Source organism: Colletotrichum spaethianum (assembly GCF_022836535.1).
Source record: "Colletotrichum spaethianum MAFF 239500 DNA, contig09, whole genome shotgun sequence".
In the NCBI taxonomy this organism is placed as follows: Eukaryota; Fungi; Ascomycota; class Sordariomycetes; order Glomerellales; family Glomerellaceae; genus Colletotrichum; species Colletotrichum spaethianum.
The window spans coordinates 1,027,302-1,047,122 of record NW_026054779.1 but is presented as its reverse complement, the minus strand read 5'-3'; the positions used below and the strand labels follow the sequence as shown (position 1 = coordinate 1,047,122).

Here is a 19,821-nt window from a genome sequence, read left to right as displayed (position 1 = left end):
ATCGGGTTGTTGCTAATGGGTTGCCCGGAGTAGTTGAGAAGGCTCCTCTTCCCACCTTAAGTTAGACGAAGTCTTCTGTAGTTCGTAGATTCGAATGCGTAAGGCAAATCATTATGTCAAATGTTAGAGTGGCTGCTTCCGCTTCTTCTGCTCGGGCCTTATGAATGAATAGGCCTAGTCTTGAGGAGGACTCTTCGTAATTGCCGAGATATATTCTAGGAACCAAAGGGAAAGCCACCTGAATTTTGCTTTATATGCATCTAATCAACTACGTCCCCACTTATGACTTCGTTGAATGACGCACAGTCATCGTCTCCTGTATCATCTTTCGACAATTCTTGCACATCCGCGTGTTGCAGTCGATCTACTCTGTTATTCCCCCCGGCTCTCGAGTGTCGTAATACACTTACTGATATCCCTGTCTGCCTGACAAGTCATCTGTTCAAGGGCTGGAGAGGTAGTCTCTCGAACTGAGTCATGTACCTTGGCAATCTTCCTCACGAGGCCATCGTGGTGTCTCAATAGCAGGTTGACATATTTAAAGTCCTGGTCAGAGTAGCTTTTACATGCAGAGAAAACCGCCCGATTTCTCGCCTTGCAATAGTAGCATACCCCTTGCACTTAAGTCAGCTAGATAGTATTGTAGTCAGTTATTGAGATACAAGTATCTCGTGATCAGAAAGCTCCAGTGAAGGCGTAAAAGTGGCCCGAGAATGTAGGAGAAGGTACAAAAACTATGCTATAGTTACATGTACGTGAGACAGTTGCTGATGGATACATGGATACAAGGACCAGAGATCATGTCTTTAGCTGAAACCCTGGGCGACAAACAGCACTAAGGCAATGCATAAAGTGAGGGGCAAAGCCTAAATAGGTTTTATTGTGGGTAGAAAGGTAGTTGAAGGCTAAGTGAATTGAGATCGAGAGAAGAGCTCGAAAGCGCTCATTAACCAGCATGCATCAATGAGACATTCTGCTGCGTCTTGCTCTTGGCACACTCTCTCCAAAATCGTACCGTAAACTTCGTTTGTTGTCTTGAATTCTAAGACCTACTAGATTCCGGCATCGTCATTCAGGGCGAGTACCGTTGGTTCAAATTGATGAAGTAGCAGCGGATGGTGTGCCTCTGGAACTGGGGTGACGGTACGAGCAGGCTCCCCTGAGGCGGTGCCTTAAACGGTCCTCGGGAGCCCACTGCTGTTTGTGGTAGTCATTAGATAGCCGCCAAAGCCAAGACACGAGCGAGGGAACGGTGACTTTGTGGCGTCAGTGTCTAGCAAAGCAGTACCTGTAGGGAAGGCCTTGACCAATAGCTCATTTGGCGAGATCTTCACCAATGTTAAAGAGACCATGAGGCGAGCCAGTGTAGCCATCATCCTCTCTCATTTGGTAGTTGCTTTACTCTGCATCCCTTTACTCGGTGGATAGATTGGACCTTGCCACTTTGCCCCAAGAGGCATTTGTGTACCTGATCAATCGAAAGACTTCCACTGAGCAGTTACTCATCTTTTTGTCTTACAAAAAAACACGTGGAAACAGGTAATGGTCAGAGCTGGTGTGAGAAACGATATACGAGATTCAAGGATCATGTTGAGTGGAGAAAATTGAAGAATTTGCTTTCCGCCAGCTAATACCACCACATCCAACAGCATTGATTAGGGGTTTCTATCGCTAAGAGAAGCAGGTTCACCTCACATCACAGCCGATAAAGAGGCGACATGTTCATATTCGAGGCTTCTCCGGCGTTTATTGACTTGATATCATGATCCTTCAATTACAGTTTTATTAATGTCGTGGATGGTCAAATGTCTGACTGTCAGATGGCCTGCCTACTCATAATTACATGCCGACCGAGGTGATTGATTGACATGTCAGCAGCCTATCGACTCCTCTCTCGCCCAGAGTAATCACATCCCTTCCGTCAAGTTTCACCCCTATTTCACAGCTAATAGTCATGCAGACTCCGAGCACAATGACGGCCGTCATTTGTTCATCTAACTGAAATGTAGATGTTCGACTTGAACCCGGTTATGACTTGTTTTAACGCGCCTATTTACAGTGTGAATCTTTGTGCCAGAGCTTCCTGTGGCTAATGTTGAAGAAAGCTAGATGCGATTGGCGCCCACTTGATCCTCCAGGGAGGACTGATTCTGGTATGCTCCCCACCAACTGTGCGGCATGGTAGGGATTAGACACTTGGCCAAGGATACCCATTGTAAAAAAGTCATTCGACAGCGATGAGCTTGTTGGGAAGAAAGTCGGTAAACTCGGATCAACGGCTCCATAGTGAGGTTCCCCCAGGAGACTCCCTGCTATTCTTTTCTGAACGCGACAACGGCGTGGCTTGTCTCCCAACGTTGTTCAGCTGTGAGGTCATGGTTGTTCCGTAAAAGAAACAACGGTAGACGGAGATACTCCTGGGCCCTCCAAATGGTGCAACCTGGTTGATCACTAGAAGCCAATCAGGTTGTTTGGCAGCATCCACTAGCAACGTCTAAGCGCTCAGGCACCTGCATTCGAGCAGAATATGCGAATATGCACGGCCTCCCGCCAGGGGTGATGTCACAAAGTGATCTGTGCCAAACAACAGCCTTTTTGATGGGAGAGCCGTGCCAAATTGCACAGATCCTCCCGAAATTTCAATTGCAAACCACTGGTTGAGACATTGGTGTCTATGGACGAAGCCACCAATCAGTATGAAACGAGGGAATCGCAAGGAATAACTCTTTGGGATGAACTAGACAGTATCTTCTCAATTTAGGATGAAGTGGCGGCTAGGATAACGGTCTGGATATTGTTTTATCGGTATCTGAACCGTGCAGTTGAGTCAATTCCTGCAATATAAGAGATGGGAATATCACTTACCTTGGGGAGTTTGTTGGAATAGCAGCAGGAGCATTAGCAGTCATCCAATCTCTTCTCGTTTTCAATTCTTGCACTGTTTTTTTCACTTACACCTGCCTACCGGTGCAGAACACTCTTTCGGACATACAAGTCAATCTCACTCGCTTCCAAATAGACGTTTGCCTCAGTATCAGCAACTTCAATTCTTCATCTATTTCAAAATGAAGACCGCAGCTTTCACCACCGCCCTCTTTGCCGCCCTTGCGGCAGCCAGCCCCATCGAGGTTCGCCAGGCTTCCGGATGCAAAGCATTCACCGTACTCTTTGCCCGCGGCACTACCGAGATGGGTACCCTCGGCACCGTCGTCGGCCCCGGCCTCCAGAAAGCCGTTCAGTCGGCCCTCGGCGCTGATTCGGTTACTGTTGAGGGCGTCAGCTACCCTGCCGACATCGGCGGCATCATGTCTGAGACAACCGGCACTGGCCCTGGCAGTACAGCCATGACCAACCAAGCCAATCAATGGCTCAGCAAGTGCCCCCAGACAAAACTCATTCTCACTGGCTACAGCCAGGGCGGCATGGTCGTCCACAACGCTGGCAAAAAGCTCAATGGGAAGGGTGTCGTTGCTGCTGTCACTTTTGGAGACCCATTCAAGGGCCAACCTGTTTCTGGTGTGTCCACCGGCAAGTTCAAGAGCTTCTGTGCTGCTGGTGACACAGTTTGCTCTGCTGGCGGATGTGCCAGCTCCGGTGGCTGCGGAAGCACAAGCGCGGCTGGTCACATTGGATATGGATCCGACACCAATGCTGCCGGTGCTTTTATCAAGTCTGCGGTGGCTTAGATGCTTCTGCACATTCTCATGGCATTGTAGTGAGAAAGAGTTGTTGTTGGGATAGGAGAAAGGAATACAGGATTGGCGGAAAAATCATACGATAGGATGTCAGGCACTTCCTTTTCTTCATTATATGACTTTAACCTTCTTATATAGCTTAAGCCTATTAAGTGGCATCGGTTCGTACCCAATATTTGAAGCCAAACAGTCGCTTTAGTCAGATAATTATGACATGTACTGATGCTCTATACCGTTTTGCTGCGTCTGCAAAGTCTGTGGTCGTCTCCCATTACGCCAGCCCCTGATAATAATTTGACACCCCTGATTATGCCTCATCGCTGTCACTTTCGTGAGTGCTGACTTTCACCTTCGACTCACGCCATTTCTGAAGGAAAGGTAACCCGGCACCCGTCCAAACAGTCAACGCCACCACAAAGGCCAGCGCACTTTCCCATCCATGGGTCTTGGCGAAAGCCGGCGCTTGTCCGCTCGGCATCTGCAACTGCTGGAAAGGGATCACAACAGCCTGACCAACCGACACCATGAGGCCAAGTACCAAGGCGCGCTTCTGCTGGTCACCGCCACATGCCTCGTTTGCCCATCCAGCCAGCAAGGGGGTGTAGCAACCGTAGCAACCAGCAAGAATGAAGACGGCCATTCGAAGTGTATGTGGCACGCTCCACGCAGCCAATACGGCATAAACAAATATCAGCAAACACCCTACGGCGAGGCAGATGGGTCCGCGACGGCCAATTTTGTCGGAGACGTAACCTGTCGAGACCATAAACACAAAGTTGATAGCACCAATGCAGGTCGGAATGTTGTTGATCTCGGGTACCGTGTATAGCTTTGTCGACTTGAGGTAGAGTGTAAAGTATTGAATAATGTAGGAGCCGCAAGTCAACGTCCAGAAGCAGTAGGCAGCCGTAAAAGCATAGACTTGCCAAGAGCCGAAGACGCGGACGATGACAGACCAGTTCATCTTGCCGACTGGTTTGCGACCCTCTTCTTCAATGCGCTCACGAGCGCGCTGCTTCTCCCAGTCGCTGAGGTAGAAAGCTTTTGTGGTGTGAGGAGTATCGGGGAAACAAACCTAAAGATGGCATCAGTAACATGATCAACTGTATTGAAGATGAACTTACAATTCCATAAATCACAACAGGGATGGAAAGAATGAAGTCAAAGATAAACAGCCACCTCCAGGCCGACAAGCCACCCTTGCCACCCATTCCGGTGTAAAGTGCAGATTGCAAATATCCAGAAAACATTTGTCCCAGAACGCCACTCATGACAAACAGGCCGGAACGGCGAGACAACTCACTCTTGCGGTACCAAGAGCCGAGAACGTACATAACGCCTGGCCAGGCGGCTGATTCGAACATGCCGATGAAAAAGCGCAGGATGTAGAATTGGTGGGCATTCTGGCATTTGTAAAGGAACAGCACAAAAAGAGACCAAGTAAAAAGGCAGCCGGTCAGCCAAAAGCGCGGGCGCACAACCGTGATGATCAGGTTGGCGAAGGAACCGCCAATGATGGTACCGATGTTGAAGTAGGTGTTCATCCAGGAAAGCTCGTTGCCCGGACCGAAGCCGAGCTCTTCCGACATGCCAGATACATATGCATTAGAGATATTGTTTTGATCGAGCTAATTGAAGGCAAAATCAATGAACAAGCTGCACAAAGCACCTGAGAATGGCTAGTCTACACACCTGTTTGATGAAGTACGTGAGGCACCCGAAAGAAAGCAAAAACCAGTCGAGTTTGAATATCAGCTTCTTCTCCTCCGACGACGTGCCGGGTTCGTGCCAGTGGAACCATCCGGCCTCTTGGAGCTGTTGTGGGGGCTTCGATTTGGTGTCGGCAGCAGTGGCAACGCGGGACGTCGTTGAAATTCCATCCTTGTCTTGGCCGCGTTCAATTGGATCAACAGCCTTGATGGCGTTGGAAGCGTTGGGGTCGAGGTGCGCCATCTTTAGGTTGTTTTGGCAGTAATCTCTATATTGCGACTCTCGATAATCTCAGGAGAGAACTCAAAAGGGCAGGAAGCACAGAGGGTGCTCGGTGAAGCTACTGATGGAGCTCCTCCTATCGAAGGTGAAGATTGGGCTGGGCAGTAGATCTTTATCATGGCAAGGCTCTTAGGTAGACGCTAGAGAGCGGGCGATAGCCCGAAAGGGTTTCGATAACGATTTTTTCTGGGTCTAGCACGACATCGGCATTCGTCTCAATGTGACTTGATAAAAGCTTGTTGCTTTGGTGGTGGCAGAGCGCCGTAAACAACAAAAACATTTTCCTTCCGTGTACGATCGGGGAGGGGCCTGCATCCTTACCCCTTTCAGTAGGTTGTGTCGGGCTAAGCCCGGTGCTCTAGGTCCTTACTCGCAACGCCAAGCATTGTCCGTCTTATCCCCCGTTTCCCTGAACGATCTCCCCGCTTCTTCGGCTTCAGGTGCGATTGGCTCCTCTGCGTTCAACATCACCGAAGTAGTGTATCAATGAAAGACAGAGCGCTTTGTCATAATAGCAATCGCTGGCATACCTTCGTGGCGGCTTTCGGCATATGACGAGCCTCTTTCAATTCGGGTTCGATTACTTTTCCATCATTTCTACGCAACCGAGTTACGTTCGACAAGATGGTTGATTTTGTAGACATCAACGGCGCTCGCCTTGCGTATCGAATTGCCGGGCCGGAAAATGCTCCTCTTATGATCACGCTCCATGGCGGCCGAGGAATGGGTAGGCGTCATAAAGCATGTTCTGGCATAAGTTGCGAGTCGGCTAACTTGTATTTGCACAGGTGACCATAGATCCGACTTCAGAATTTACAGCCAGCTAAGCGACAAGATCCGGGTTCTGTCCTTCGACTATCGCGGACATGGTCAGAGCTCTTTGACAAAGCCTTACACCTTTGAGCAAATTGTTGATGACATCGAGGGAGTGAGACAACATTTCGCTGGAGATAGTCAGGTCATCATTTGCGGCGGCAGCTTCGGGGGGTTCTTAGCACAACACTACGCCATCAAGTACGCCCCACGAGTCTCGCATCTAATTCTCAGAGGGACAGCGCCATCCCACCACCGTAAGTCACAGTCTCATGCGGCTCATGTCATTTGATAACACTGACACCACCGTTCTAAGATGAGGCTGGCGCCATCAAAACGCTAGAAGAAAGGATTCACAAAGTCCCTAGCTTCTCTGTCAACATGTTGAAGAACAAGGTCTTCGGCGCTTACGAGAATGATCGCGAGTTTCAATTGATATACTTCGCGATGATGCCGCTTTACAAAGAGACCTTTGATCCTGATGCGGCATTGGGGAGCAACCTTGATGGAGTTTATGTTGCAGAATCGCATAGTAAGCCACACATGATCCCAGGATATATTGTGGTCACTGAGCTCAAGTGATTACCAGATGATCTCTATTCTGAGAAAGAAAAGTACTTTGATTACACGGACCAGTTGCCAAAGATCACGGCCAAGACACTAGTTGTTGTTGGCGATAAGGACTGGATTTGCCCTCCTGGTAAGCTAGTAAATTCTATTTTTCAGATTCAACACCAATAGGCTGACATACGTTGTCCAGAAAATTCAAAGCTAATTGCCGAAAGAATTCCTGGGGCTGAGCTGTTTATGGTTGAAGGCGCTAATCATGGAGTTCATGCTGAAAAGCCAGAGCTGGTACTTGGCAAAGTCCGAAAACACCTGGACATTTGACTGGCATACGTGATGATACACCAAAAAATCTGCAGCATGAAAGAATGAAAACAGACTCAGCCTTCCCCAGTTCCAACTAAATTTAATTGAAAGGGACTTAGCACCCTGATCAGCAAGGTGTTACAACTAGAAATGTGATACGATATTTGGTTCGTGATGCGCATGAGGGTAATGCGGATGATGGACTTGACGAAACAAAGGCTTCCGGTAGTTATAGAAACCTTGCCAAATAACAAATTCTAGAGAACGAAGGACTATGAGCAATTCCGAGTCTTTCTCCCTCGGCTGTGCTGCCCAATACGTATCTTGTAACCCTTGATGCTGGTGGCTCGGTTCATAGTCTCGTCTCTACTACCTGTGCCCGTGAAAGTGCCGTATATCACGGAGGCGGGTTGGCCTAGATTGCCAGTCTGCAGAGAAACGGCCGAAGGTCAGTCAGCGGTTAGAATGAGACAGCAAAATGACTAACACATCCCATCAACATTACCCAATCGTCCACACCAAGTCTATTCGCTTTCACCCGAACGTAAAACCGCATAGCCATTACGATGGTTGTAAGAATAGCCAGCGATATGGTGATCAGAAGACCTAGGGCAAGACCTTTGGAAATGACAGACAGAGATATGCATGGACTCTGACTGAAAAAACCCCAACGCATCTTGGCGGCATGATGGAAAGCTCGTTATCCGCGGCAAATCCCACAATGCCGAATTACATGTTTCCATACACATGCACACGAGGATTTGGCAACTTGAGTTCATTCGCTCATAACTCCTACTCGGATTCAAGATCATTGACTTCACGCTAGTTTCGGAGACTCTTCTTAAGGAATGTTCAGATCTCATAGTCGGATAGCCAGAAGCTGAAAGCCGAACGGAGAGCCTCCATGTACTGTGCGTAGCGGCCAACGTTGACCGGGATATATGCAGGAACCTAGTGCCGAAGCACACATCGGCAGCACCCTCCCGTAGAAGCGGGGAATTAAAGAATTCGTTCCGCCTTCTCGTTCTCGAATGACCTTGTTTGAGCGGAGATCCTTCTCTTATAAAGACTACAGAGAAGCAGCCTCGCCAGGCCCTTTGACTCAACAGATCATGCAACGGCACCCCCTTTTGTTAACTTCTAAGGCCAACTCGCTTCCAAGAAGACCTTGCGTTGTCTTCCGAAGACCTTGCTAACTCTATGTTTACGCTTCTCACGGAACAGCAGTATGGCAACGGAAACGTTCTTCAGATCATGATGGTCGGCAGCAAGGAGGCGCCTAAGGTTCACCAGCAAGAAGTTCGGCTAAAGGCTCTTTATCCTACTATCAGTCCTATGGGTGCGGGTACTAAAGCAATGGAAGAAGAGCTCAGCTTCATGAGAATAATTGCCGAGAAGGGGATGTGATCCACTTGATACGTGTGCAATTTGGACTTTTGGTATGTCCTGGTGGCTTGAAATGTGGATACGGTTTCTCTTGGGGAAAAGTGATGTTTCTGGCCAATTCCCCAAAGCTCAACGACAGAACTAGAAATACTCAGGTCCATTGTCAAGGATTCTACCCCTGATTCCACAAGATGGATTGTGGAGCTGATTCGGCTTGAAATTTGCCTTCCGTCATCATGATATCTAGATACGAAACGAAAAGAGTTAACGAACCGTTGAAGACAGCACAACCACTCAAAGAAATCCCAGTTCCAGCGAGCCCCAGCCATAGTCCATAGAAGATTCGTCGTTCCCAACAGCTGCCGAAGAACGGGTCGGACCGGTCGGAGAAAACGCAGTCTGGCCCCTAAACCCGGCCGGCGCCGAAGGCTGGCCGCCACAGTCGTCAGGAAACTCATGAAAAGCGTAACAAGTCGATTTGCCGAGAACCTCCTGCATCAGCGCGACAAGCCCGGTAATGATGGGTCGGACCATCGCTTGATACGACTCCCTCGACGAGGTCATCTGGCCGTTGCCGTAGACGTTGCTGGGGAAGTGGAGAGTGGTGTAGCCGTTGTTCGGCACGCCAGAGATGAGGCCCATGAATTGACGGAAGACGTGTGCAGCTTGTCGGGCTTGCGTCCAGCCTTCGGGAAAGGCCTCGAGAATGCTTACGATAACAGCTACTTCGTCCCTAGCTGAGAAAGACGTGCATTCTGCGGCGCAGGCAATGAAGCTATGAATCAGCACCAGGCCTACTGGAAACAGTCTGCAAAGCGTTACGCGGTTCAGAGGGAGTTGGCGTTGTTGCAAAAGGACTGATGTTGATTGCAGATGCTTCTGGGCGAAGCGGAGTAACTCGACTGCAGACACGATGGACCCGCAGGAGTTGAAGTGGCAGGGGTAGTGGAGAAGGAGTAGAAGATGATAGTATCTAGCACTCAGCCAAGTCACTGAGTTATGAATAGGCACATTGTCTGGCTCTAGCGGAGACACAAGACACCCATTGCTATACCAGTTCTCTATCTCGGACCTGATGTTCTGCGCGATGGCTCGTCTATCAGCTTGTGAGAGTGCGGCAACTTCGGACTGCTTCCGCGTATGGATCTGTTTCAGGATTCGGTCCTCTAGCTGTCTGAGCTGGATGACGTGTCGATTGGTCTGTAGGATAGACGCAAAGTGTTGCCGGTCAGGTGACGCAAATTCTTCGATGGTGAGGCCTGGCAGCGGGACATCGACATTCTCATCGATGAGTGCTACCGGAAGCCCGAGCGAGATGGCCATCATCCGGTCCAAAACGTAGATACTCCAGAATAATCGGTGGCGTAACTCAATGTCCATCGCTGAGAGGTTCTTGTCTTCAGAAGATCTCCTGCTCAGGCCAAGCAGCATGGCCTGACGAGAGACAATGCCAGCTATGGACCATGTTGAGATACCCTTGGGATCAAAGAGCGAGTACAATGCCACCAGAACCAGGATTTGAATTGATTCAAGATCTTCTCTTACCAAACACTCTTGAATGATATCTGCATACCCCACATCGAATTTGGATGCTGTGTCGTTGGGTATTTGCCCTGCTCTTTGAAGAGTGGTGCATCCGATAGCCATGATGAGGTAAAGTAACGTCGAGTCGGCATCTCTGCGCCTCTTTGATGATTCTCCCAAGGACTCAAGATCTCGTAGGACCTTGGTCCGGTTGACGAAGGGATACGCCCGGTTGACGTTCCGGAAATATGCGTCAACGAACCGCCGTGCAATGGCATCTCTAGGCAAACTCGAAGATGTGAAGCCTTCTCCGTCGCGAAGACCCTCGATGCCGAGTATCCTCCCGGGGTCAGGTGCTGGCTGAAGCAGAGCTCGCACGTGGTCATTGCCTCTCGATGACGGCGATTCCGAGTCCACATTCACCGCCAGGCTTCTCTGGTCAAACATGATTGATCCTGAGGTACTATGTGGCTGCTGATGCACTGCAAACGTGTCTCTTGGTTCTCCGCGGTTGCTCCCAACGCTCATAGACCCAGGCGTGGCTCCATTCGCCGGAGTCGTCGGGTTAATCTCCAACGGCTGCCCTACAGCAGTAGCAGCCGGCGACGAACCCAGCAACGAGGTGAGGTCCGTCCCCGTGTCCACAGCTTCCACGCCCGGGACACCCGCAACGGGAAAGTTGTCGTTGATGAAGCGTGACAACCATTCGATGCGGGCGCGCAGGTGATGCGTCTGGGCCGCGGTGGACGCGGCGGGCGTGGAGAAGGAACATTTGTGTCCCGCGTTGGCGCAAAGCGTGCATACGGGGAAAGTGCGGCTACACTTCTTCTTGAAGCTGCGGCAGCGGTCGCAAGCGGGGATGTCGCGGGTCGCCTTCGGCGATGACGCCGAGAGAGAAGAGAGCGCCACGGAGGCAGAGACATTGGCAGTGGCTGCAGTCGGGCTCGGACTTGGAAGCGCAGATGGGATTGGGACTGGAGCTGAAGCTGAGACTGGGGCCGCCGAGACTGCTGCTATCGCTGCTGAGGAGGATGAGACATCGGGGGCGGTCTCCGGTGGTGCCGGCAGCGCTGTCGCATTCGTCGAGGGTGGAGGATGGCGCACGGCGGGAGGTGAAGCCGAGCGACGCAGGGCGGCTGAGGATGGGGATGTTTGTCGGACGCGGAAGCGATGAATGCTTGCTTTGATCTGTTCGGGGGACATTGCGACGGTGGATAGACGGCAAGATGCCGACGCGACGCCCCTAGGAGTCGGGAGGCGTCCGGGTCACTGGACTTGACGCATACAGTACAGGCCTAAAGGGGGGGTCGTTTGAGATATGACTGAGTCGGGGAACTCTCCGCTTGTTATCCTGACTGGCTCATCGCATGTCGAGGCGGAGGATCGTTCATCAGCAACTTAGTCCCATGACTACGGGGGTCGCGATGTTGTGCGTGTTACTATTGCAGAGTGTAAAATCTCCTCCCCAGCGTTGCAACGAGGCTGTCTACCTATCTGTCTTCATACCCGGTCGCTTTTCGCGCAGATCCGATAATAGGGTTGAGAGGCCTCGAGCCGGCCGGGCAACACCCAGGCAAGTTTCGATAGCAAAGCACGACTCAAACAGGCATAGAGCACGCCATTGCCGTAGGCTCTTCGGGGGCGACGAATGAGAACTCGTCTTTTGGCCGTTGTTCCAGTCGGTCGGCTCAATTTGGCCCCGCTGCCGGGATGCGTCATTCAGAGTTAAAATTTCCTCAGAATTTTCTCTTGTGTTAAGGGGAGAGGAGAGATAAGGGAAGGCGGATAGGGTAGCGGCCTTATCGTCAGACTGGAGGATGAGCCTGGACGCTCCAACTGAAGTAGCAACAGAGTTAGAAAGACAACTCAATGCCAAGAACAGCAACTCAGGAACCAGGAACGCATTATCTGACTTGCATGAGACTCAATGTTCGTCCCAAGGACATACACACCCTGAAGGCTTGCAGGAGAGCCCACACCATTCGAGCGCCCCAACTAGCATCAACAGTGCCAATCCTGGTGCTGTCGGGCCAAGTCCGACAGGTGTTGGTGGCCCCTCCTCTCGCGATTCAGTGGGCCGTTCGTCCGACAGCAAACCACCAACCCAAGGCTCATTGTGTCAGCCGAGATCTACAGACCTGGGACAGCAATCGGCTGATGCACTGTTACCGACATAAATCGCTCGGAGAAGCCAGTCAATCATTTAAGTTGGGGTTTTCGCACAGGTTGCGTCTAGGGAAATTACTACCACTCCAATACCCATCACCGTCACCACTGTTGAGGTATTCCGCAGCCCCTCAGAGCAAAGCTCAGTTTCACTCCGCCATTATGTCGCCCATGTACCTCGAGGATAAACTCAACATCAACCGGATCGCCGTTATCGGCGCCGGACCGTGCGGCTTGGCCGCCGCGAAGTAAGGCGTTCTTATCCAATCACGAAGTGCAGCCGTTTACACGATATCCAATAGATACTTGGTGGCGGAAAAGAAATTCTCCAAGGTTCAAGTCTTTGAACAGAGAGATAACGTCGGTGGTGTGTGGACGTACAGCTCTCTGAACGTCATCGACAGCGACTTCAGCATCCCCAGGACGCGGCCTACCAAGAACCCAGACACGGCCATCGCCGTTGAGGGTCATGAGGCCAAGCAATTTGTCTCTCCTGTGTACGACTACTTGGAGACTAACATCCCGCACACTTTGATGAACTACTCGGATCAGGAATTTCCTTCCGGTGCATCTCTATTTCCTCCACACCAAGTGGTGAAGAAGTATCTTGAAGACTATGCTGAGGAGTTGAAGCCTAATATCTCATTGTCAACGCAAGTGTTGTCTGTCAAGAAGGCAGTGAATGACAGTCAGGTGAATTGGGAGATTGAAACTCGGGATCTGAGAACGGATGAGACGAGTAAAGCCCCGTTTGACGCCGTCTTGGTCGCTAGTGGTCACTACAACGACCCTTTCATTCCTGATATCCAAGGTCTTGCCGATTTTGACAAGGCTCATCCGGGCTCTGTTTCACACTCCAAGTTCTACAGAAACGCTGCGCAATACGAAGGCAAGGTGAGATGAATGCAGCCTTAGGAATAAATCACAGCAGCTCACTTCGTTGTAGAAAGTTATCATCGTTGGCAACTCAGCCTCGGGCATCGACTTGAGTGCGCAGATTTCAACTGTCTGCAAACTTCCCATCATTATCTCTGAAAAAACAGTACCAAATACCCCAGCCGAGGACCGCTCATCGTGGGCAAAGATGCTCCCTGAGATCGCGGAGTTCATCCCGGAAGGCCGTAAAGTGCGCTTTGCCAACGGTGAAATCGAGTCGGGCATCGACGGCGTCGTTTTCTGCACAGGCTACTTCTACAGCTTTCCCTTCCTCCGCGACCTCTCCCCACCTGTCGTCACCGACGGCGCCTTTGCTCGCAATTTGTATGAGCACCTGTTCTACATTGACGATCCAACACTTGCATTTGCCGGGATCCCGCAACGCATCGTGCCATTTCCTGTCTCCGAAGGTCAAGCGGCATATGTAGCGCGTGCATGGGCGGACCGACTGCGTTTACCAAGCCGTGCCGAGATGAGAGAGTGGGAGATACGTGTGCTCAAGGACAAGGGGGAGAGTAAGATGCTGCACAGCCTCGCATTCCCCAAGGACTTAGACTACATCAACATGCTTCACGCGCGGAGTCTCCAGGCCGAGAAGAGGCCTGGTTTGGAGAATGACGGCGTCGGTAAGATCCCACCGTTTTGGGATGACGAAAAAAGATGGACTAGGGAGCGGTTCCCGTTGATCAAGATCGCCTCACGGAAGTTGGGCGAGAAAAGGCATGAAGTGACAACTCTAGAACAGCTTGGGTTTAACTATAAGGCATGGAAGGCTGGTTTGGGTGAGGAGGACAAGCTGCTGTGAGGTCTCGTATTGAAGGCTGTGTCAGAGGCATTGCATATGTAGCGGGAGCTAAGACTCTTGGGGAGATGCATAGAGCATTGCGACGCACATCTCGTCGATGAGGCTGGTTGTCCGTGTAGATGCTTCAGCCAGTGTGGTATGTCATTAGCGGGTGCTACATAGGCATGCTCTTGCTGATTTGTACAGTGTGATCGTTTTGATTTATTACGCCATCAACATATTTGGCATCTGATTATCACATGGTGCACACACAATTAGATAACAATACTCATTTCAAACATTTTGGGATAGCTTGTATATGTACCAGCAAAAGAGGATTCATCAATGGGAGTAGTATGATACGTCTACAACAAGCTGACAAATAGGTTGAAGCTTGACATCTGATTCCCGCGCGCTACGATCCTTCTGAATACCTAACCGCGCGGGTTGACGTAGCTTATAAATATCGGACGCAAATGGCGCGGAGGCAGCGAACTCTGTTTTACGTCATCAACTATTCCAACGACTATAGATAGAGTTTGATTGTGTGCTTCCAAACTCATAGAACCCCTCACATGAGCTTTCTCATGCATCCCGCAGAAATTACTTGTCCCACTCAGATGTATAACTAGCTGCATAAGTTGCTATACCAGCACCTCATCGCCAGTTAATTGAATCCAACCTTCTCCCCAAGTTTTTCTAACCACGCGGGTTTTATATCGCTGAGCCCACCATGAGTAAGGAGGTTTGTGCTGTCTTCCGCAAGGACTTCAAAGCTACTTTGCCGAAGATCTCCGCTAATAAGTTCACTGCATAGAACGACCCCCTCAGAATGCAGCCGGGAAAAGGCGGGGCCTTCGAGCGTAACGAAGCCCAGTTCCGCAACTTCATCTCCAATGGCCCTAATGCGAAATTCCCGGCTGAAAAGGGTCGCTATGCACTCTATGTCAGTCCAGGATGCCCATGGGTAGGTACTACGAGAGCGATTCGCGGCCTCGTCCTATGCTAATTTGATGCAGTGCCACCGTGTCATGATTGTTCGCGCACTGAAGCGCTTGGAAGACGTTGTCGACTTGTACATCTGCGGGATGAGCATGGGCAAGGAAGGCTGGTACTTTGACGACAGCCCAGAGGCCGCAAAGTTCGGCGTCCTGCCCAAGGATCCCGTGTATGGTTTCAAGACCATCAAAGAACTGTACCTCAAAGCCAGCCCGGGCTACAACGAACGTGTGACCGTTCCTGTGCTCTGGGACAAGAAGACACATACCCTCGTCAGCAACGAGTCGAGTGAGATCATACGCATGTTTTACACCGAGTTCGACCACCTTCTGCCCGAAGCCGACCGAGAAGCTAGCAGGTCAGGCGGAGGGCTGTACCCAGAAGCTTTGAGGAAAGAGATCGATGGGATCAACGACTGGGTCTACCACACCGTAAACAATGGCGTTTATAAATGCGGCTTTGCATTTACTCAGGCCGCCTATGAAGAGAACGTCGAGAATCTGTTCAAGTCGCTAGATCGATTGGAGGACATTCTCAAGAACCGCACTTTCCTTCTTGGCGACCACATCACCGAAGCCGATGTCCGGCTGTTTCCCACCATTGCACGGTTTGATACGGCCTACTTCCCTGTTTTTATGTGCAACCTGGGTTTGATCCGCAACGACTATCCCAATCTCCACTTGTGGCTGAGAAGACTGTACTGGGATCAAAGCGAGAAGACGCATGGAGCATTTTTCAAGACGACGGAACCCTGGATCTCACTGTATAAAAGTGGTTATGGCAATGCAAGAGCAAGAGTTTTGGGTATCACTGGGCCAGTAATTATTCCTAAAGGACCGCGCGTTACGATCCAAGAGCTGAAGGAAGAGGAGATGTTAAAGAGCTGAGGAGATGTTGAATTGTTTGATGATCCGGTTCATGATTGCTAACTAGCTTAGTGCATTGATGGGCTCCGATGGACTGATATATTTGTCATCGCCACTCCTTCTGCTGGAGCGACTTTAGGGAGGGGGTTAAAAATTGAAATGACTGTTTACTTTTCCAGATGTGTTTTTATAATTTCGTTTCGAAATGGTTGCTTCGCCTGTGAGTATTCGTTGTGTTGGTTTACTATGGCGAACATGAAAATGCTCTTATGAGTGGAACGTCCGGTAAAGATAGTGGTGTGTCCATTGTCATGGCAAAGGTGTACGCATTAGGCCTATTTGGGTGCTACGTCTGACGCACCTATGTGCCGACATCATGCCACTCTACCCACTCATGCCACTTCTGTAGTAGTTTAGTGCATACAACCTTCGCCTTGGTAACAGCAGCCGGGCGTATAGGTTGGCAAGGCTAACGCGTTGCGGGCCATATCAGGTCAGAGGTCAAGAAAACAGCCGAGGCCAAGAACATGTGGGTGTAAAAGTAATTATCGGTGGTCAATCTGGTGTGTTATGGCCTGCATAAACAGCGTGTGCTAGAGAATTGACGAGAAGAAATCTTGGGCAGATTGTCCAGGATACGAATTGGCGAAGAATCTCCAATCCACGTTGATTTACGGCCTTTACCAAGCTCGAGGAGTCAATCATGTCAGCCGGGTGAAGAGGTAATTGGGTTGAGCAATTACTGTGTCCGAGGCGGTGCTTGTCAGCCTGGGGCAGTGCTTGTTGACACAACCGTTGGTCGGCAGCAGGCATTCTGGCCTCAATTGTACCCAAAGTTGCGTGACTCCGTGATCCTGAACATTCCAAGGGCAACTATCTGCTATGATCCGATCATTGAACAGCGCCCCTTTTGGGTCGTTGGTTGCTTGCGCCCGAGATGGGAGTGTCAATGACAAACCGATAGGGTCCAGCCGACAGCCTGGTCAAGGTTGTCAAATTATCATAATTCAAGTGCCGATGTCTTCCATCTCGAGGATCTGCTGAGTTTCATCCCGATCGAAATCATCTTTGTAAAGTATGGTCATCGGTCTCACAGCCCATTAAAAGCGTTTACACCCTCGCCTGAAGCCATCTCAAGGTTAACAAAGTCGCCCAGCGTCTAAGAAGGTTGCATAACCGATTGCTATAAGATGCCTGCAATCCAAGTACCAGACGTTGTGTGTATCGTCCTCTACATTTTTGGTATGATGAAAGGCTGACATAGGACAGTGGGAGTTCCACACCAAGCAGGCTCCGACAAATGCTCGAACCCGAATATAACTACCATCTTTGGCATTACTATAGCCGTCATGATCATCCTCCTCATTTCACTCATCATATAAGGCAAAAATAGAGCAATGAAGAGGGAAGAAGGGCCCGTGTCTAGGTATATGGCCGTCGTGGCTACCAACGAGGGTGGGCCGGAGCCCCTAAACAGCCCTGCTTACGGTAAGGGTCAATTCCCGGGGCCTCAATACGGCTTAACGGTAGCGGAAGAGAATAACGTGGGCTACAGTAGCAGGCATAAAAGGCACTTGATGCCGCATCCAGCCTACTCTGCTGATACTTCAAATAATGGTGGAAGCTACTGTCCGAGCACGTCTACCGGTGGGATTGAACGTTTGACTTCGAGTTGCGGTGGGACGACTCGTCAAACTCTTCATTCTCAACAAACACAATGGCAAGTTCGTGGTTAGTTCGCTGCTACTTAGAAAAGGCATCACAGATTAGCTTAGACTATGCCCCATTCTTCTACAAAGCCAAGCCGAGAGTTTAGAATCACCGTGTGGAAACGGCGTCTGGTCTCTATTGTTCTGGTCACAGCATTGGCAGTAACGTGACTCTCGTTTCCTTTGATGTGCCCCTTAGTAGCAGATTGTCCTTGATCTGAGAAATTCACGGGCAATGTTCTCAAGTGGATAAAGGCAGCCGAGCTCAAGAAAGGACACTTCTGGTAAGGCAGATCCATCGTGCAGGCCAGACACCGGGGCTGCCCTTTCGATAAGCTTCACAATATATGGATGTCACCTGCATGCAAAACTGGCGATGAAATCTTCGACAATGGCCTGGACGGGCTTGATATCAGATTATTGCGGTTCGAACGCAACTATTCTCCTTCCCAAAAGGAGCGGGCTTGATTTCCTAACGCCGACGTGGACTACCCTCAGCCACCACATAACACATTGCATGTACCTGCTACCTACTCAAGGCTGCGGTTTCGCTCAATTTAGGAACAAAGGTAGACATGATGGTTCACATGTGGAATACGCCAAAAATTGCGCGACCGTCAAAGAGACCCAAAAGAGCAAGAGAGAAATCGTCTGACCATATGAACTCAGAGCGTATTGAGCTCTCTAGAAACGAAGGAATGTGACTGATACCATTTCGGCATGGAAAACTCCGAGGCTAATCGTTTCCCCGCAATTAAGAACAGGTACATTAGTAATGGGCTGGCCACGAAATACAAAGGTTCAACCAGATCAAAGGCATGTCTGAGCATAAATGGAAAATTATTAGTGATGAAAGAGGGATTAAAGGCTGTGGTCGGACGCCCTCCGAGATACATGCACATTTTGGTATCAGCGGGCAGTTGCGTCACTATGCGCGAGAAAGATTTCCCGCAAGTATAGTGAAAGGCGCGAAGCTACTACTAGATTATAAACCCAAGCAATTGTCTCAAAATTCTGGCCAATCTGTCGGTCACACGAATCATCAGAGCAAGCTCAACTACACTTCCATTCAGACGAATATCACAATGTTTGAAGGCTTTCAGTCGTTTACTGTCACCACACAGACTTCGCCAGAAGTAACCATCTACGGCATCAAGAGTGGGGACTCGTCATCATCACTTCCACCCCTCCTTTTACTTCATGGCTTCCCTCAAAGCCACCACATCTGGCACCGAGTCGCCGAGCAACTCATCGATCAGTACACTCTCATCTTAATCGACATTCGCGGGTACGGCAAATCGTCAAAACCAGACGATGTGGCCTCGTACGCCAAGAGCACGATGGCACGTGATTGCGTGAGCGTTATGGACCACCTCGGCTACGCCAACAAACCATTTTACGTCTGCGCGCACGACCGTGGTGCCCGCGTTGCGCATAAGCTCTGCATCGACTTTCCTGACCGCGTGCGCAAGGCTGTTTTCCTGGATATCTGCCCGACGCTTGTAATGTACAGAACGACGGATTTTGAGTTCGCCAAGGCGTACTTCCACTGGTTCTTTCTGATCCAACCTGAGCCGCTTCCTGAGAGCCTCATCAACGCATCACCAAGGCAGTTCATAGAGCTTTTTATGGGCGGCCGTCAACCCAAGGCGTTGGAGATTTTCGACAAGGGTAACTTTGAGTACTATGCCAGTGTGATGGAACAACCGGCGGCCGTGCACGCCATGTGCAATGATTACCGTGCGAGTGCGACGTTGGACCTCGATGAGCAAGAGGCGGACCTAGAGGCTGGGAGGTTGATTCAGTCGCCCTTGCTGGTGCTCTGGGGTAACCAAGGCGTGATCGAAAAGTGTTTTGATGCCGTCAAAGAGTGGCAAAAGGTTACTAGCAAAGACGTGTCGGTGAAGGGCAGCAGCGTTGATTCGGGGCATTATATCCCGGAGCAGGCACCTAAAGACGTTGTTAAGGCTATTGCTGATTTCTTTGTCTAGTCAAACATACGACTAACAGATCGATCTTGAGACTTTTCTTCTAGTGTTCTTCAAATTATCTGCCATAATAAATTGGTTACTTTGATT

At 50.2% G+C, this 19,821-nt stretch overlaps 8 protein-coding genes across 8 annotated transcripts; 6 read left to right on the top strand and 2 right to left on the bottom strand.

Moving 5' to 3' along the window:
* Positions 1-3,065: 3,065 nt before the first annotated feature.
* ColSpa_04494 (cutinase) lies at positions 3,066-3,686 on the top strand (the record flags this gene model as incomplete). The annotated part of the gene is made up of 1 exon (XM_049270706.1): positions 3,066-3,686. One exon carries the CDS (start codon positions 3,066-3,068, stop codon positions 3,684-3,686), a length of 621 nt encoding a protein of 206 aa, XP_049126663.1.
* Positions 3,687-4,002: 316 nt separating this feature from the next.
* ColSpa_04493 (pantothenate transporter liz1) lies at positions 4,003-5,648 on the bottom strand (the record flags this gene model as incomplete). Its single annotated transcript, XM_049270705.1, has 3 exons — positions 4,003-4,770; positions 4,820-5,323; positions 5,388-5,648. 3 exons carry the CDS (start codon positions 5,646-5,648, stop codon positions 4,003-4,005), a joined length of 1,533 nt encoding a protein of 510 aa, XP_049126662.1.
* A 663-nt stretch (positions 5,649-6,311) lies between these two features.
* ColSpa_04492 (proline iminopeptidase) lies at positions 6,312-7,404 on the top strand (the record flags this gene model as incomplete). Its single annotated transcript, XM_049270704.1, has 5 exons — positions 6,312-6,414; positions 6,476-6,757; positions 6,817-7,032; positions 7,090-7,200; positions 7,286-7,404. 5 exons carry the CDS (start codon positions 6,312-6,314, stop codon positions 7,402-7,404), a joined length of 831 nt encoding a protein of 276 aa, XP_049126661.1.
* Positions 7,405-8,573: 1,169 nt separating this feature from the next.
* On the top strand, positions 8,574-8,780 carry ColSpa_04491 (uncharacterized protein; the record flags this gene model as incomplete). Its single annotated transcript, XM_049270703.1, has 1 exon — positions 8,574-8,780. The coding sequence occupies one exon, from the start codon at positions 8,574-8,576 to the stop codon at positions 8,778-8,780; it is 207 nt and encodes a 68-aa protein (XP_049126660.1).
* Positions 8,781-9,053: 273 nt separating this feature from the next.
* On the bottom strand, positions 9,054-11,486 carry ColSpa_04490 (protein STB5; the record flags this gene model as incomplete). Its single annotated transcript, XM_049270702.1, has 1 exon — positions 9,054-11,486. The coding sequence occupies one exon, from the start codon at positions 11,484-11,486 to the stop codon at positions 9,054-9,056; it is 2,433 nt and encodes an 810-aa protein (XP_049126659.1).
* Positions 11,487-12,611: 1,125 nt separating this feature from the next.
* On the top strand, positions 12,612-14,190 carry ColSpa_04489 (thiol-specific monooxygenase; the record flags this gene model as incomplete). The annotated part of the gene is made up of 3 exons (XM_049270701.1): positions 12,612-12,697; positions 12,752-13,343; positions 13,396-14,190. 3 exons carry the CDS (start codon positions 12,612-12,614, stop codon positions 14,188-14,190), a joined length of 1,473 nt encoding a protein of 490 aa, XP_049126658.1.
* An 811-nt stretch (positions 14,191-15,001) lies between these two features.
* ColSpa_04488 (glutathione S-transferase omega-like 2) lies at positions 15,002-16,055 on the top strand (the record flags this gene model as incomplete). The annotated part of the gene is made up of 2 exons (XM_049270700.1): positions 15,002-15,115; positions 15,189-16,055. The coding sequence occupies 2 exons, from the start codon at positions 15,002-15,004 to the stop codon at positions 16,053-16,055; spliced, it is 981 nt and encodes a 326-aa protein (XP_049126657.1).
* Positions 16,056-18,828: 2,773 nt separating this feature from the next.
* Positions 18,829-19,734, top strand: ColSpa_04487 (fluoroacetate dehalogenase; the record flags this gene model as incomplete). Its single annotated transcript, XM_049270699.1, has 1 exon — positions 18,829-19,734. One exon carries the CDS (start codon positions 18,829-18,831, stop codon positions 19,732-19,734), a length of 906 nt encoding a protein of 301 aa, XP_049126656.1.
* Between the last annotated feature and the right edge of the window lie 87 nt (positions 19,735-19,821).